The following is a 19249-nucleotide window of genomic DNA, read 5'->3' as shown; positions in this document are numbered from 1 at the left end:
TCACTACAGGATTCAAAGAAAAAATCTGAGCAGGCAGGAGAAAGAATCAGTGAACTTGAAGATAGGAGAATGAAAATTATCAAGGCTAAGTAACAAAGAAAAAAAATTGAAAAAAATTAAACAGAGACTAAGGGACCCGGGGGACACTATCAAACAAACCAACTATGCATTGTGGGAGTCCCAGAAGAAGGAGGAATGGGACAGAAAGAATATCTGAAAAAATAATATCTGAAAACTTCCCAAATTTGATGAAAGAAGAATGAGAACATCCAAGAAGTTCAACAAACTCTTAAGATTAGACCCACAAGAGAATCACACCAAGGGACATATTATAATCAAATTTTCAAAAGCCAAAGATAAAGAGACAATCTTGAAAGGAGCAAGAGACAAGTGACTTGTCACACACAAGGGAGCCTTAATAAGATTATCAGCAGATTTCTCATGAGAAACTTTAGGAGTTAGAAGGCAGCAGGCCAATCTATTCAAAGTGCTAAAAGAAAAAGTATCAACCAAGAACTGCTATACCCAACAAAAATGTCCTTTTTTTTTTTTTTTAAACTGTCCTTTTCAAGAGCGAGGGAGAAATTAAGACGGTTCCAGATAAACAAAAGCTAAAGGAGTTTGAAAAGACTAATATATTTTCTAAAAGTGATTAGTCTAGAAGCTAAGTATTGTTATAACTTTCATTTGTAACTCCATGTGTTGTTTTTTACATAATTTAAGAGACTAATGTATTTAAAGGAATTATTTGTATGTTTTGGGGCACACTATGCATAAAGATGTGATTTTTGTGACATCAACAACCAAAAGGAGTAGAGATGAAGCTGTAAAGGAGCTGAATTTCTTTATGTTATAAAAGTTACACTGATATAAATTCAAATTAGAATGTTATAACTTTAGGATGGTAAACCCAATCCCCGTGGTAACTACAAAGAGCTATGCAATATACACAAAAGGAATTCAAACATTTCACTACAAAAAGTCAGTGAAACACAAAAGACAAGAGTAATGCAAAAAATAAGGGACAAAAACTATAAAAAACTATAAGACATATAGAAAAGAAACAGCAAAATGACAGAAATCACTCCTTATCCGTAACTACTTTAAATGTAAAAGGATAGGGGCGCCTGGGTGGCTCAGTTGGTTAAGCGACTGCCTTCGGCTCAGGTCATGATCCTGGAGTCCCGGGATCGAGTCCCACATCGGGCTCCCTGCTCAGCAGGGAGTCTGCTTCTCCCTCTGACCCTCCCCTTCTCATGCTCTCTCTCTCTCTCATTCTCTCTCTCAAATAAATAAATAAAATCTTTAAAAAAAAAAATGTAAAGGGATTATGGGCGCAGTGGTTAAGCGTCTGCCTTCAGCTCAGGTCATGATCTCAGGGTCCTGGGATTGAGCCTCATGTCGGGCTCCCTGTTCAGTGTGGAGCCTGCTTCTCCCTCTACCTCTGTCCCCACCCTCCGGCTCGTGCTCTCTCTCGCTCTCAAATAAATATCTTTTTAAAAAATGTAAATGGATTAAATTCTCCAATCAAAAGAGAGACTGGCAGACTGAGTAACAACACATATTTGTAAGAGCCTCACTTTAGATCCAAAGACATAAATAGAATGAAAAGTGAAAGGATGGAAAAAGTAACCAAAAGGGAGTAGGGACTGCTATACTAGTATCAGACAAAATAGACTTTAAATCAAACAGGTTACAAAGACAAAGAAGGACATTACATATCAATAAAAGGTTCAATACAGAAAAAAGATGTAACAATTATGAACACTTATGCACCTAATAACAGACCGCAGCAAAACATGAAACAAAAACTGATAGAATTGAAAGAAGAAATGAACAACTCTACAATGATAGTTGGTGATGTAAATACCCCACACTCAATAATGGATAGAACAACCATATAGAAGTAAGGAAACTGAGGATTTAACACAATAAACCAACTAGATCTAATAGACAAGTACAGAACATTCTACCCAACAACAATGTATACACTCTTTGCAAGTGCACATAGGACATTTCCCAGGATAGACCATATGTTAGGCTCCAAATTAAGTCTCAACAGATTTTAAACAACAGATACACAAACACAAAGTATCTTCTCTGACCACAAGAGGATGAAGTCAGAAATCAGTAACAGAAGTAATACTGGAAAGTTCTCAAATTTGTGGAAATTAAACAAAAACAACGGATCAAAGAAGAAAATCACAAGGAAAATTAGAAAATGCTTAGAGACAAATGTAATCAAAACGTAACTTATGAAAACTTAGGGAAAACAGCAAAAGTAGTGTCAAGGGGGAAATTTATAGCTATAAACACATTAAAAAACAAGAAAGATCTCAATCAACCTAACTTTACAACTTAAAGACCTACAGAAAGAACAGAATAAATCCAAAGCTAGCAGAAAAAAGGAAATCATAAAGATCAGAGCTGAGATGAATGAAATAGAGAATAACTAAAATCAGAAATGAAAGTGGGGATGCTTCAACTGATTCTACAAAAAGTAGGATTTCCTCCCCCACCAATAAGGGAAGGAAATAGGATCATATGAGTACTATGAGCAACTGCACAGCAACATATTAGATAACCTAGAGGAAATGAACAAATTCCTAAAACACAAAAGCCACCAAGACTAAATCACAAAGAAACAGATAATCTGAATACACCTAAAACTAGTAAGATTGAATCAGTAACCAAAAATCTCCCAACAAAGAAAAGCCCAGGACCTGATAGCTTCACTGGTGAATTCTACTAAATATTTAAAGAACTAACATCAATCCTTCTCAAACTTTTCCAAAAAACTGAAAGACAGAAAGTACTTCCTAACTCATCCTATGAGGCCAAAATCAGCCTGATACCAAAGGAAGACAAAGACACCTACAAGGAAACTACAGACCAATATCCCTTATGAACACCGATCCAAAAATCCCAAACAAAATACTAGCAAAATTAATTCAATTCTGTATTAAAAGGATTAAACACCATGATCAAGTGAGATTTATTCCTGGAATATAAAAAGATGGTTCAACATATGAAAAGTGATCACTGTAATACACCGCATTAACAGAATGAAAGGGAAAAAACCTACATGCTCATCTCAATTGATGCAGAAAAAGTAACTGACAAAAGTCAACACCCTTTCATAATTAAAAACACTCAACAAAATATGAATAAAAGAAAACTACCTAAACATAATAAAAGCCATCTATGACTATCCCACGGCAAACATCATGCTCAATGGTGAAAAACTTGAAAGCTTTTCTTCTAAGACCATGAACGAAGCAAGGATGTCCACTTCTATTCAACATACTGGAAGTTCTAGCCAGAGCGATTAGGCAAGAAAAGGAAATAAAAGGCATCCAAATCAGAAAGGAGTAAGCATATTTATCTCTGTTCACAGATATGATCTTATATGTAGAAACCTCCAAAGATTCCACCCCCAAAATAAACAAATTGTTAAAATAAGTAAATTCAGCAAAGTAGCAGGATACAAAGTCAGCATGCAAAAATCAGTTCCATTTTTACACAATGAACAATCTGAAAAGGAAATTACAGGAACAATTCCATTTACAATGGCAATAAAAAATACTTAGGAATTAATTACAGAGGTGAAAGACTTGTACAATTAAAACTACAAAAACATTGCTGAAAGAAATTTAATATGAAATAAATAAATGGAAACACATCTCATGTTCATGACTAGAAGACAATATTGTTGAGATGTCAATACTCTCCAAAGTGATCTACAGATTCAATGTAATCCATATCAAAAATTCCAGTCTTTTTTTTTTTTTTTTGCAAAACCAGAAAATCCCATCCTAAAATGTATAGGGAATCTCAAAGAGACCCTGAACAGCCAAAATTATCTTGAACAAGAACAACAAAGCAGGGAGACACACATCTTGATTTTAAAGCTTACTACAAAAATATAGTAGTTGAAACAGTGTGGTAATGGCATAAAAACAAATAGTATACACTGCAATCAAACAGAGAACCCAGGAATGAACTCTTGCATATATGGTCAAATGATTTTTGACAAGGGTGTCAAGACCATTCTATGGGGGAAAGGAAAGTATTTTCAGCAAATGGTGCTGGGAAAACTGGGTATCCATATGCAAAAGCATGAAACTAGACCCGTATCTAACACCACATACAAAAAGTAACTCAAAATGGGTTAAAGACTTAAATGTAAGACCTAAACTATAAAATTCTTAGATGAAAACACAGGGCAGGAGCTTCATGACACTGGATCTGGCAATGATTTCTTGGATAGGATACCAAACTCATAGGCAACAAAAGAAAAAATAGATGAGTTGGACTTCCTGAAAAATTTAAAAATTGTGCATCAAAAGACACTATCAACATAATAAAAAACAAAAGAATGAAAGAAAATATTCACAAATCATGCATCTGATAAAGGGTTAATATCCAAAAAAATAGAGAACTCCTAAAACTCAGCAATAATAAACCAAACCAGATTAAAAAATGGGCAAAGGACCTGAACAGACATTTCTCCAAAGATGATACAAAAATGGCCAATAAGTAGATGAAAAGATATTCAACATCACTAATCATCAAGGAATGCAAATCAAAACTACAATGAAATACCACCTCACACCCAGTAAAACAGCTACTATTTTTTAAAAAAGAAAGAAAAGAGAAAAAAAAAATAATGTTGACAAGGATGTAGAAAAACTGGAACCCTTATGCACTGTTAGTGGGGATATAAAATGGTAGAGCCACCATAAAAAACAGTATGGTGGTTCCTCAAAAAATGAAACACAGAATTACCATATGATCCAGCAATTCCACTTCTGGGTATATATCCAAAAGAACTGAAAGCAGGGCCTTGAAAAAATATTGGTGTGAACATGATATTCACAATAGCTAAAACATGAAAGCATCCCAAGTGTTCATCAACAGATGAGTATATAAGCAAATGTATATACATACAATGGGCTAGTACAGAGCCATAGAAAGGAAGGAAATTCTAACATATGCCACAACATGGATGAAGACATGCTAAGTGAAGTAAGCCAGTCACAAAAAGACAAATACTGTAGGATTTCACTTACATGAGATACACAGGAGTAGTAAAAAATCAGAAACAGAAAGTAGGATGGTGGTTGCCAGGGGCTTGGCGGAGGGTCAGGGGGACAGGGGTTAGAATGGGTGTGGGGGGGTATTGTTTCATGAGTACAGAATATCCACTTGACAAGATGAAAAGAGTTATGGAGATGGATGGTGATGACAGTTGCACATTATGAATATATTTAATACCACTGAACTAGATACTTATGGATGACTGGGATGGTGAATTCTATGTTACATTTTATAATAAAAAAATTTTTTTTCAAAGGGTATATATCCGAAAGATACCAAAAAGGAAGTGAGTGAGTGAGAGAGAGAGGGAGGGAGGAAGAGGGAGAAGGAGAAAGGAGCTTAAGAGTCATCAAAAAATAAAGTACCTCCAATATGCCAAGCAATGAATGAGGCTCTTGCATGGATATAATTTATGAAATGAACTAAGTCACCAAAATCAAACAGCCACTGAGAGTTTCAAGTTAGGTAAACTATTCAAATGGAAGCGGCAAAGATGATGGAAGATTCCTATCAAAAGACACAGGTGGCTCAGTCGGTTAAGTGCCCAACTCTTGATTTTGGTCATGTTCTCAGAGTTGTGGGATTGAGCCCTGAGTCAGGCTCCACACTCAGCAGGGCATCTGCTTGAGATTCTCCCTCTCCCCTACCCCCCCCCACTTGCACACTCTCTCTCGCTCTAAAATAAATAAATAGATCTTAAAAAAAAAAAAAAAAAAAAAAAAAAGACACAGAAATAAAGATTTCTCAAAAAGAAAGATCCAGCCTGGCTGGGGGTCTTGAGAATGTGGAAAGACCAAATATGTGAAATAAGCTAGGATAATGGTTGAAGAAAGCCACTCAGGAAAGAAAAAGACTTAAAAATGCATCATATGTAAAACCAAAATAATGAACAGAAAATAAGTCAACTTGGAGATAAAAGTTTGCAAGAACTTTTTTTTTAAGATTTTATTTATTTATTTGACAGAGAGAGAGAGAGCGAGAGAGAGAACACAAGCGGAGAGAGTGGGAGAGGGAGAAGCAGACTCCCCACTGAGCAGGGAGCCCGATGCAGGGCTCTCGATCCCAGGACCCTGGGATCATGACCTGAGCCATAGGCAGACGCTTAACGACTGAGCCACCCAGGCGCCCCAAAAGTCTTGCAAGAAATTAAATGAAAAAGCACTTGGATATTAAATACCTACAGAATGAAAAGGTGCTGCAATCAGAGTAAAAGAGATGGCTACAAGGGTAAAGAGAAAAGGAAGAAAATGAGATGAAAAATACAGAGCACGAATTTCGAGTCCAGAGTAAAACACCGACAAGACTATTTACCATTACTGTACTCTTCAAGTAAACTCTGAACTTTAATCTTAACATTCTTAGAAGATATATAAAATAAGACCTGTTGATTTTCATTGGAAGTCTAAACAAATTTAAATTAATATAATTTCGTAACTATGTTCTTATAAAAATGTAAGTATCTTTCAAAACATTTAATTCTTGTTTGAGAACTTAAAAGGTTAAAGATCACAAAGGAAAGTCAATCATAATAAAATAATCATAGAAATCATGACAGAAAAAGTCTCTTTACCTCAATTTCTCTAAAATATACCTTTTATATATATGTTATTTTACTTAATTTCTTAGAAATAAAAAGATGTAAATGGATTAGTCACCATTAACAACATACCAAATTGCCTCACTTACTAAATTTTACACAAATGAGAAAGAGAAAATCAAGAAGATAATTAAACCCATACCTGTTCCAATGTGTTGGGAAGGTTTTGTTGGATGCATGGCACCATGACAGACATTTTGCTGAACATTACTCTGTGAGTGGATAAGGCCAGTTTGTGTAAAGAACTGATTAAGAGAAGAACAGAGATCAGCAAATTGAACCTGATCCAAAGACCAGTTCTTGAGATCTGCCTGTCTCATACTCTCCATCAAACCTATGAGGAAAGCATTAGAAATACAGTTAGCATCGTTTGTTCTACAACACTGCAAGGAAAATAAAGACACAATTTTTTTTCAGCCCTCAAAATTTCCACTGGTAGTGATTTACCATGCAATGAAGAATGATATTTAAAAATTATTCAAAGCCTAATTACTTCTAAATGTGGCCAAACTTCTTTCAGAACTCTTACCTCTGATCCTCTGCTCCATCAATTGACTGAAAGACTTAATCATGAATTTTGCAATGTTGTTTTTAAGTGTACTACTAACTACAAAAGAAACACTATATAAGGAGATATTTATTTCTACTACAAAGAAAATTTTATCTATGAGAGAAAAAGGGATCATGTATTTTTGGTTGTAGGTCGGAAAGAATCCATACTCACCTTGGAACTGTGAAAGGTCTACATCTGACCAATTAACACTGCTGGCAATCCGACAACTTTCTTTTAGCATATCAAGTGTTGCATACCAATCATTTGAAACACCTATAGAAATAATATCGACAGTACGTAAATCTTGGATAGTCAAAGTTTGAAGTATATGGTACGGGGAAGACAATGAGCTGGGCTTATTCCTACATTGATAGATCCCCATCCAGTTTTACAAATGGATTCACACCCATCATATCATGTGCTGGGGCAACTGTCTCTGTGAAACAGGCAAGGGGTCTTATTTGGGGTCTTATTTCTCTTCATTTTATAAATAAAAAGAAACTGAACCCAGAGAGGTGGCATAACGTAGCAAGGTCACTATGATGAATCTAAACCTTGAACCCGGCGCTTCTATGCTCCAGTCTGACAGCTTACAAATTGCCCTATCACCTTATAAGGTCAAACTTGATTACCGCTTTTTACACTTGTATAGTACAAATGAATGACCAGGCAGGGCAAGTCAGGCAAATCAATACATCCTCCCTCCCCACTACATGAAGTTCATTTTCCTGTCTTGTTATGACATTAAGAGATACGTTCTTTATAATTCAGAGGCAGGTTCACATTTAGAAGTAACACACAGTATAATTTAAAGCACTGACTTAAGGGAGGCAAATTACATTGTACAGCAAGAGGACAAATTTCTTACAAGGCAACCTTAAGAGAGAGAAATGCCTTAGCACAGTCCTCCTGGCAAAGTAGCAAAAGAAAGGGCTGAGACATCTCTAAGAAATGCTGATGAATCCAAACCAGGGCATTTCTAGTCAGGAATAGTATCCTCTGGTGTGGTATCATCAGGAGGGTGAAGACTCCACAGTCTGTATGTCAGCAAAGTGGTCACCACTCAGGGGCATGGGGTTTGAGCTGCACTCAGAGGTAGTGCTGAGTAGAGGAAGAAAATCCTCCATTCAGTGACTGCTGCACAAATTATTCTGTTATCAGAATCACCCCTGGATGGATGAAGGTAAGAACTAATAAAAAGGATTTTTTGCTACATTACAGATAACTCTGTATCAACTATTGGTTACTTGATTTACAAAAATCTGCCAATTATGGATTTTTTTCAAATAAACAACGAACCAGAGACAACATGACTCTGCCCCTAGGCAACTCATAATTTAGGGAGAAATTTGTTGGGGAAAAATAAGTAATGCTCCAGTGAGCCACATTCAAGTCTATGAAACTTTCAAGTCCATTACCTATAATAAATGTTGACTTGGCAATACAAAGCAATCTCTGCAAGACCCACTCAGTAAATGTTTACTCATTTTAGTCCTTTTGGAATTACTGGTGTTACGGGCTTTGAAGTCCTGACAGGCCAGGATATAAACTCCAATTCTACCACTTATTAGCTCTGATCTTGAGCAAACTGCTTAACTTCTTTGAGTTACACTTTTCCTATCTATTAAATGTGGCAATTTATAGTTGATTTGGGAGAGTAACAGGAGATGATGTATCTAAATTGCCTATCACATAATGGGAACTCAAAAAACTGTTTCTTCCATTCCTTCCCTATTAAAGACAACCTGCTTAGTCTCATCTTATAAATGAGAAATTTATAACTCAAAGAGATTATCACAGCCACAATGATTATTCCCAACTCCCCCAGGTGAAAAGCTATTTTCCTTCTCTGGTAAGCTACCATTGGTATAACAACAGGCCACTAAGAGCACATGATGGATTGTTTTCAGCTGTTTTCACCTGGCAATCATTAGACTTAATAGAAAGGTATGACCAGAGCATCAGACTTCCACTGACACCAAATCTCTACAATCATTAGTCAATCCTTAAAATCATATTAAGAACAAGCTTAACTTTCTGAAGAGTGTACTGACATTAAAAGGTAGGCAGTAGTGTAAGTGATCTAAGACAGAGAAAGCCAAATATCATATGATCTCACTTATATGTGGAATCCGAAAACAAAACAAAAAAGAAACAGTCCATTTTTAAATACACAGAACAAATGGGTTGGGGGGAGGAGGTGGGCAAAATGGGTGAAGAGGAGTGGGAGGTACAGGCTTCTAGTGATGGAATGAGTAAGTCACTGGTACAGAAGGTACAGCATAAGAAACAGTCAGTGTCATTTTAGTAGTAGTGTATGGTGACAGACAGCTACACCTGTGAACACAGCATAAAGTACAGAGCTGCTGAATCACTGTGTTGTACATCTGAAACTAATGTAACATTACGCATCAACTATACTTAAATAAAAAAAAATTTTTTTTAAGGTAGACAATAGTGACTAACACTAAGTAAAAAAAGGGGGGGCTATACTTGTACCTTTTTCTCTAGGTTAGACCTAAAAATAATTTCAAGATGTTTTAAGAGACTTTCCATCAAGAACTATACCCAATTTTCAACTTTACTCTAGAACCTACTTAGAATTATTAACTGCGAAAACAAAATTGTGAAAAGAACTTAATAAATTTCAAATACCCTGATACGCATTTTTGTACCTTATGTAATTCTCCCCAAAATATTGTATTATTTTTCCACTTTGTAAAAAAGGAAACAGTTTCAGAAAAACTTAAGCTTTATAGCAAAGTCAGAATATTAAGAGACAGTATGCAGTATCTAAAGATCATTTCCAACAGGAGTTTAATTGCCTGAAATAATGATCAATTTTAATTGGCAAGAACTAGCACCATCGAGCATTTAGAAATTGTCCCTCCAGGATAAAAATCTCATCAGTGATTTGGTTGGTAAGTGGACAGCCAAGTAAGCTAAGGGAAGGATCAGTATATGTTCAACTCCAAAGGGCCCCATTCACCTTGCAGTCTATGTTGGGGGCACCCCTGGGAGTTCTGCAGTGCAGATGCCTGGTCTGTGAGCAATGTCAGTTAAGCATCTCGCCAGAAACCATCAAGACCTAACTTAAGAGCAACAGATTTTTTAAAAACCAGGATATGAAGAATATTTTCTTCCTTTGCAATCTATCTTTCTAAAATGAGATCCTGGGCAGGAATAAGCAAAGAAAGGAAGAGTGGGAACATTTTCTGAATATTTATAAGGCAAGGTACCAGACGAGGCACTTCCTATTGCATTCTCAATGCGATCATAACAACACTGTATATCAAGGGTATTTTAGTTCCATTTTTATAGATGAGAAAATAGTAAGACTAAAAGAAGTAATGCAAGGTCATACGAGTCATAATGAGGATTCAAATACAGGTTTTTCTGACATAACCTATACTCTTTCATCTATACCACTCCGAATCATAATAGATTGCAAACAGATTGTGTATCCCATTCTTCTTTCAAATGCTCACAAAAACACTGGTTTTCCAGAAGGACAAAATGAGAGTTAACACCAAAACCTGTAAGGGTTGCCGAGTTTGCCTATGTCGTCACAATAAATTTTAATCAAGAAAATCTCCAGGGCGCCTTGGTGGCTTAGTTGGGTTAAGTGACTGCCTTTGGCTCAGGTCATGATCCTGAAGTCCCAGGATCGAATCCCGCATCAGGCTCCCTGCTCAGTGGGGAGTCTGCTTCTCCCCCTGACCCTCCCCCATCTTGTGCTAAGAAAATCTTTAAAAAAAAAAAAAAATCTCCAGATCAACGTATGGACTGAATGAGTTACAACTATAGGATTATAACAAGGAAACCTAAAAGGAGACAGATGAGAAGGGTTTCGGTAGTAAATATACATGAGCCTCAGATAACAAAGAACAGATCCTAATTCACAGCCAAACGCAAGTCAGGAGACACAAACTTACCAGAATTACAGGATACCTGTTGTGGGGGTGGGGGGGCCTGATGTGTTAACGTCTGATGCTGATGATTCGGATGATGCTGTATGTGTTGATGTGGAGAGGGGTGCTGGGGGTGAGGGGGCTGGAGCTGGCTGTGTTGCTGCGGGTGTGACGCTGGGTGCTGGGGACGCTGCGGATGCTGTGGTAAACCATGCTGTCGATGGGACGGATGTGGAGACGGCTGTGTGTGCATCTGGGAGTGGGGCAGTGAGACTTGTGCAACCGAATTACTGCCCGTGGTGCTGAGGCCACCGCCATGATTGTTGGACAGGCTGCTTTGGTTGCTATGTGGGTGAGAGCTCACTGTGCTGCTAGGAGAGTGCTGATACGAACACGAGGTGTGGGACTGCTGGGAAGAGTCGGAAGGGATGGTCATCAAACCTAGACACAGTCAGAGAAAGCAAGAGCATTCACAGTCAGATTTCAGTTATATTTTACGGCAGACATGTATAAAATTATTCACAGAGCAGAGGTATACATTGTCAGGAAGCAATACTGGCTCAGTTGAAAAAGTGTTGATGGAACATCCACCATACACCAGTCTCTGGGATTACTAAGAAGAGTAAGAAACACCACCCTCTAGCCTCGAGTAGCTCATGATCTAGGAGAACGGACAGACACTTGAGGAGATTATGTCCAATAATGTAAGTACTAATGCAGAAGTATACCGAGGGCATTCAGGAACACTGCTTCTTGCCTGTTCAGCTAGGAAGGAGCTGAAGATTTGGAAAAGCCGTCCTTGAAAAGGCAGTACCTGGGGTGCCTAAGTGGCTCAATCAGTTAAGCATCTGACTCTTGATTTCGGCTCAAGTCATGATCTCAGGGTTGTGAGATTGAGCCCCACGTTGGGCTCTGTGCGAAGCATGAAGCCTGCTTAAGATTCTCTCTCCCTTTCCATCTGCCCCTCTCCCCTCTTCTCCCTCTCAGAAAAGAAAAAGAAAAAGAAGAAGTCTTGAAAGACTGAGTAAATGTTAGGGGAAAAGTGTGTGAATATTGGGTCACATTCCGGATGATTCTCTACAGGCCTGAAGACCAAAGATTTGACAGAGGTGGAGGAGAGAAATAAGGCCCAGTTATTTCTGAACTCTTTCTTTGATGGCTCCAAAAACTTTTAAGTCAAAGGTGGCTTGAATTCTTAAGACTAAGGAACACAGGGCGCCTGGGTGGCTCAGTTGGTTAAGTGTCTGCCTTCGGCTCAGGACGTGATCTCAGGGTCCTAGGATCAAGCCCCGCATCGGGCTCTCTGCTCAGCAAGAGTCTGCTTCTCTCTCTGTGCTCTCTCCCTCTTCCTCAAATAAATAAAAATGTTTTAAAAAGACTAAGCAAAACAAGCTTTGCGCAGTGGCAGTATTGTAGCCAATGAGGTTTATCCAAGGCGCGATTATTGCTAATTGAAGACTAAGCAAAACAAAACAGCCATCTTCACTGCTTTTTCATTTGGTTCATGGAATGTTCTTGAGACACATACACTTTAGTGCATAATTTATAGCACTAGAAAGTAAGGATTAAAGTCTCTGTACTGCCATCTGCACACCTGGTAACTTTGGGAAGTTATTAATCTCTGCAAGTCACAATTACCTCAATTATAGATGGGTATGGATATATCTATGTCACAGAATTGTTGTGAGGATTAAATGCCATGGTGCAAGTGCAGGGTGCGGATGAGCTCAGTAAATGTTAGCTGCTATGATGATAATTACGATTAGGCCAGAAGTGTCTAATGTTAAAAATAATGTACTCTTGGTTTGCATGCAGGCAGATGCTCATTTTAATACATCTTATTATGATATTTGGTTCGACACAACTAGGCTATTTTCATATCCCAAAGGATGGCACGTACAATGTTTTACTGAACCAAAACACAACGAATTTATTAAATGAAAAAATCCTGCAGCACAGTATCAGTTAATAAAAGAATCAAACCTTTTAAATGAAAATATTCTCACACTGCCCATTAATAACAAAATTGTATTAGAGTACATTGTAAGATAATCTTAGGAACCTAGTAAGTTAAGGTAGTTTTCTAGGCAGAAGAGTTAATATAAAAGTACTTGACTTGGCCCTGGAAAACTGTCATTTGGAAGGAATCTACAGGGTTCTTACAGTAAGATGAGAAAAAGCAGTTATTTCATTGTCTATTTCCAATAAAGTCCTAGCATTTTAAAAGGGAACCCAGATATGATCTAAACCAACCTTTTCAATTCCATTTTTTTTTTTAAGTAGGCTCCATGTCCAGCATGGAGCCCAAAACAGGGCCCAAACTCACAACCCTGAGATTAAGACCTGAGCTGAAATCAAGAGTTGGACTAATCAACTGACTGAGCTGCCCAGGCACCCCCCAAACTGTTTTTAAAATAAAATTTAAGGGGTGCCTCGGTGGATCAGTTGGTTGGACATCTGACTCTTGGTTTTGGCGCAGGTCATGATCTCGGGGTCATGGGACTGAGCCCTGCATCAGGCTCCGCGCTTGGCAGGGAGTGTGCTAGGATTCTCTCTCCCCCTCTGCCCAACGCCCCCAAATAAATAAATATACTTTAAAATATTTTATTAGTGTAATGAAATATCATTAAGAGCTTCAGAAATTGTCATTTCTATTTCAAAGCCAGTATTTTTCGATTTTGATCACCACATCTGGATCTCCTTAGCAAAGTCTTTTATTAGTCCTTTTTGTACTTTCATAGATAGAAAATTCAAAATGAGAAAAATACATGAATCTTACTTTAACCAGAAAAACCAGCTTCCTGTACAAGTTACTGATATTCATCGATATATAACACTTGTATATAACATTAACTTTTGTAGTATCTGACAATGGTTAAGTATTAAAACGTAAGTTCTATAAACACAGGGATTTTTGTCTATTTTGTTCACTACTGTGAACAGGTACACTCTCTGAGTTGGGGTGGAAATAATCTGCCAAACAAAGCAATTAGGAAATGCTCCAATAGTAGAGTTCCCAACAATTTCTGATTAGTATTTATGGGGGAAGGACAATGCAACATCTTAATCCTATCACATGACTCTGACTAAAATAAAACCAGCAGCTAAAGGACAGTAACACATAATAGCAACAATCTACCATTTGGCTGAGATGTAACAGGGCATCTTAACCAAAATCACTTTTAGTGTTAAAATCTGATTTAAGTATGTTGTATACAACAGTGACCCAGGGGCGCCTGGGTGGCTCAGTCATTAAGCATCTGCCTTTGGCTCAGGTCATGATCCCGGGGTTCTGGGATCGAGTCCCACATCGGGCTCCCTGCTCCGCGGGAAGCCTGCTTCTCCCTCTGCCACTCCCCCTGCTTGTGTTCCCTTTTTCTGTCAAATAAATAAATCAAATCTTTAAAAAAAAAACAAAAACCAGTGACCCAGAGCTTCCCACTAACCAGTATGTTCATTTATAAGCGCCATACATGAAATTGCAAATTTGGTGCTACCATATTCCACTAGCTATCTCTTTGCTAATAACAGTCAGTACAGACAGGAACAGCACATCTATTCCTGTAGTGCAACATTTACCACTCAAACACTTCACGTGCTAGACATCACTAACCACGGCAGGATTTCTCCTACATGGCACAGATGCAGTGTCAAAATTCTTCAATACTATGCCTCCAAGACACCACTAGTAAGTGAATTAGGTATGCAAGATGAAATTTATCTGCATTCTTGTGCTATTATGTAAATATATACAGGGTATAGTAAAGGCACAAAGACTATTCAATCCTGACCACAATGATACTGTTCAATGATTCAAGAAATACAACAGCTGCTATGTGAAAATAATTCTTAAGAACATTTTTCAATAAAAATTTACTTTATAAAACGGTATTTTAAAAACTCCACTTGAAATTAATAGGATATGCATGTCAATTATACTTCAATTAAACAAAAACCACCCACCCCAAGTAAACACTCACCTTGTTGACTAAGTGACTGCTCAAAAACTGACTTATAAAGGCTCCGAAATGAGGCACTGAGATCTTCAAAATTATATTCTGAGAAAAGGAGTTGTTTGTCTCGTTCTGGAAGGTTGTACTGTGGCTGCTGTTGAGGAGTTAATGACTGAGAGACTGGTTCTGGATGGTTTGTCACCTAACATTAAAAGAAAATACTACTAATTTAGTAGCTCTATATATCAGAATTGGTCTGTTACATAAAATATATAACTGAAAATATTAAAACAGTTTCTAGAATCCAAAGGAAATAATGTCCCTGTCCTTGGCTTTCCCATCCTCTGTTAAGTTGGGTACACATGAAGGACAAGAGCACAAAATCGTTAACTTGGATTTTGAAGAACCACAGGATTCTAATCCAATCTCCACATTTCACATAAGAGGGGAAAGAGTTCAAAGAATTTAAATAACCTTCCCAAGATCATACAAATGAATGGTGGGCTAGGCATGGAACCCTTCCAGTTTCTGGAGAATCTTCACCTTGATTTCTCCTGAAGCAATTTCATCTCAAACTCCACTCTACTATGATATTACTAACACGTCTTGTTCATTTATTCAATTAATCTTTAAGTATTTAAACTCAAATACTGTGAGTACGGTGAGGTTGCATGGTGCTGCCCAAAGCAGCAAGGAGCCTCAATACACCTAACTCTTCATTTCTAGAGAAAAAAATTTTTTTAATGAAACTAAGGAGAAATGAGAAATGAGGGTAACAGATAAAGAAGATTCTGAGAAAAAGAGAATAGAGCATGGCTTTGAGCTACGCAAAGAAAAAAAAAAGCACCATAAACTCCTAGAAGATAAGAATTATCACTGAAGGCAGCACAACTAGAAATAAAAAAAGATCAGCTGTATCTCTTAAAGATTTTATCAAGGGGTGGTAAACTGCCATTTTTTTAGTGCTTTGAAAAATTAAAATATGAACACTCACTGTAAATTTATGCAGCCATTCAAACTGATGCTCACAAGAAGTCTGCAATAACAGAAAAATATGAATTTTGTGTAGGGGAATGGCTCCACCACTGGCACTCTGGTGACCTTACACATCTCCACACAGGCCATTGGAGGCGAGGCTCAATGGCAGGATGACCTAAGCCTTGGTGATTATTCTGGAACATGGAATGTGAGTGGTCTTATGAGCAGCAAATTCTCCTCTGCCTTCCTATTTTGCAGGAGGCAGCCATGGGGCAGTTTCTCGACCACGTGTCTATCTTGCAGGAATCTACCAAGAGACCTTTTCTCAACTGCCTCCCTATTTCCAGAGAGGCAGGGGACTTTCTACTTTACTCTCTTAGGGTAGGGCTGCGAGTCATACAACTGCTTAGCTGTAATATGGAATTTGTTCCTCCACTACAGTGACTCACTACTTGTGAAGTCTGTCATCTGGCACCTCCAGTTCGGTGTCATCCTGGGGGATGTGGGGAACCATACCCATCCGGCTTATACATAAGTAATAACAATATCTCTGTGCATTTGGGCTCACTGTGTCCTTATAGGATCAATCTATATACACGTGGCAAGCCCGACCAGCAGCTGGTGCTGTCCTGTTGCTTACAGAATGTTTGATGACCACTTGATGTCTTGTTAAAGGAAAAAGCACAGTAGACGATGTCTAGCTTTCCAAAGTAAAGTTTAACCCTCCTGCGTGTACTGGCATAATAGACACGTTTGTTCTTTCTTCTGTCACCTAGTTCTACAAATTTAACTTTTTCCTTTCATTATATTTTGTGATACTGGACTCTTGGTGTCAAGATTTTCTACACTCACATTATTTTAAAAACAACTTAAAATAATTAAATCTTTGCTTAGTTTGCTTCAATGTTCCAACTAGTCCTTTTACATTATGATTTCATAATTACTGAGTGCTTTAATTTACCTCGATTGTCAAAGTAATGTTTTTCAGAAGGGCACATGAAAACAAAGGTAGGAAAGCTTTTTAAGCTCTGTGTATCAAAGAGTGTCTTTCTCTTGACTTCACATATGAATGTAAATTTGGCTGGACATACTATTTATAAATCCAAACCTATTCCTTCAAAACTCTACGTGCAGTATTATTCCATTACCCTCTTGTATTTAACATTATAGAAGAGAATTACGATTTGTTTCGCTGAATGCATCTAATTTCTTCTTCTACCAGAGTACTTACATGGATGATAACTTCTGAAATTTCAAAATTTACTGTGATGGGTCTAGACACAGGTTTTCCCCCATTAACTTTTGCTATAGCTCAGTAACACTTTCATAATCTCTATTTCTTTGAAAACTGCTTCTGTACCAACTACTCTAGCTTCTTCTTCAGGGACACCCGTAATTATCAATTCTCCAGATCTATTATCTTCTCTGACATAATTGTTATTCCTTTAACTGTTACTTCTGCATTCTGAAAGAATATTTTAGGTTTTTTCCCCCAGAGCACTGATAACAGTTTTACGGAGCCACCTTTTGTTTTCCTACATTCAATGTGAATTTTAATTCTGCTCCCTCAGTTTTGGTTTCCTTTGTGTTATTTTCTTATTTAAGGTTCCCCTCCGCTATATATCTTTGTCCTGTGTAAGATTTTACCTATTTACTCATCCTGGAACAGGGAGTGATCTGGTGAGATTAAATTTAAACCAATGTACAGTGCAGTGTATGGCTCCTGGGCTCTGTTCTGTCTTCTAGGGAGGACAGTTGCCAGATGATTTGCAAAGAGGTATCAGATAACACAAGGGTCATGTTCTTATAATAGGTAACAAAATCAGCACACACAGGTCCCTTTATAGTATAGCTTTGTTTTCCAGACCAAAATTAAACACATAAGACTGGTTAACAATTGGGTACCAAGTCATCCTAACCTCTGAGGCTTGTAGAATTCCCTTCTCAGGTCTATAGCTGGAAAACAAGGCAGTATACACATTCTCTAAACTCTTTTACAAAGGACTGTAAAGTATCATCAAATACAGCTTTCCTAGACTAAAGTACAACTTTTTTTCCTATTCCAATTACTTTTCACTTGGACAGAGAACAGATAAGTAGACCAAAATAATAAAACACAGTATAACCACATATGTGTATCCGAACCTGGTAAAATATAAGTACCCATTAAAACACTATCAAGGTAGGAATCTGCTCTACATATCTAAGCTAAATGAATTAGTTAGTGAAAAATACACATCTTCACTTTTTATTCGCACTTCAATGACATTTGGCTTAGTTTTAAGCACTCAAGGAGTCTCAACAAAGAAGTTAACTTCACCAAGACTTACCGGTGTATAACTATGCACACTTCCAACACTGTTCAAATTAACAGATGCCAAACTCTGGTCTGAGAGACTGTTGTTAAGGCTACTGCGTGGGCTATCACTACCATCCTGATCGGTGTTGTACAACGTTACCTAGAAAAGAAAAACATTAGCATAAGTACTTTTCACTGTAAAGAGTACTTTCTAAGCAACTCTACAAAAAAAACAATTAGGTTGGTATATGGCTTAAAGACAAAATGTTCGTGGTCTTTCCTACCCCAACTCCATGCCCTTCACTACTAACTCTATGTTTACCATGAAACAAATTACTCTCAAACTGAAAAATATCCTATCCAAAAGTACATAAATTCAATATACTATCAGGTATAATTAGTTCATCAACATTTAATAAGGGGATTACGGGTTTTCACTGTTAAGTATTTCTACAGTGTATAAACTTTTTACTCAAGCTTTAAGCAAAACTGTTATTCTCTTCTATCAAAATACTAGGCATTGAAAAGAACACAAAAAAGGAATTTTAAAAAAATCACACGCATCATACTGGTTATATTATTGAAAACTGGACACTCAACTGTCCAATGTACTTGCAAAATCATAGGTATGTGACCTAATTTTTAAAAATAGCAACAATTACTGGGCACCTAGATGGCTCAGTCAGTTAAACATCTGACCCTTGGTTTCAGCTCAGGTCATGATCTCAGGGTTGTGGGATCAAGCCCCACATCAGGCTCCACGCTCAGCACAGAGTCTGCTTGAGATTCTCTCTCCCTCTGCCCCTCCCCCCCACTCTCTCTCTAAAATAAATAAATAAATCTTAAAAAAATAACAAT

The 19249-nt window shown here is 37.5% G+C and overlaps 1 protein-coding gene and 1 non-coding gene across 6 annotated transcripts in view; one reads left to right on the top strand and one right to left on the bottom strand.

Annotated features, from left to right (window-relative positions):
- FOXJ3 (forkhead box J3) overlaps window positions 1–19249 on the bottom strand; it is a 145364-nt gene that overhangs the window by 10764 nt on the left and 115351 nt on the right. For 3 of the 5 annotated variants that reach the window (XM_078073292.1, XM_078073294.1, XM_078073296.1), the window contains 5 exons: window positions 18423–18551; window positions 15142–15316; window positions 11186–11602; window positions 7422–7523; window positions 6840–7031 (listed from right to left, as the gene is read on the bottom strand). In XM_078073292.1, the coding sequence (XP_077929418.1) occupies window positions 6840–7031; window positions 7422–7523; window positions 11186–11602; window positions 15142–15316; window positions 18423–18551 (1015 nt within the window). Of the gene's footprint in view, window positions 1–6839; window positions 7032–7421; window positions 7524–11185; window positions 11603–15141; window positions 15317–16108; window positions 16151–18422; window positions 18552–19249 lie in introns of all 5 variants that reach the window. The other 2 variants (XM_078073293.1, XM_078073295.1) reach the window with 1 other exon arrangement.
- LOC118535201 (U4 spliceosomal RNA) lies at window positions 12552–12698 on the top strand. The gene has a single exon (XR_004917084.1). It is a non-coding gene; the product is annotated as a U4 spliceosomal RNA (small nuclear RNA).

The sequence above is a fragment of the Halichoerus grypus genome, chromosome 5 (assembly GCF_964656455.1).
Source record: "Halichoerus grypus chromosome 5, mHalGry1.hap1.1, whole genome shotgun sequence".
NCBI lineage: Eukaryota > Metazoa > Chordata > Mammalia > Carnivora > Phocidae > Halichoerus > Halichoerus grypus.
This window is presented reverse-complemented; position numbering and strand designations above follow the sequence as displayed.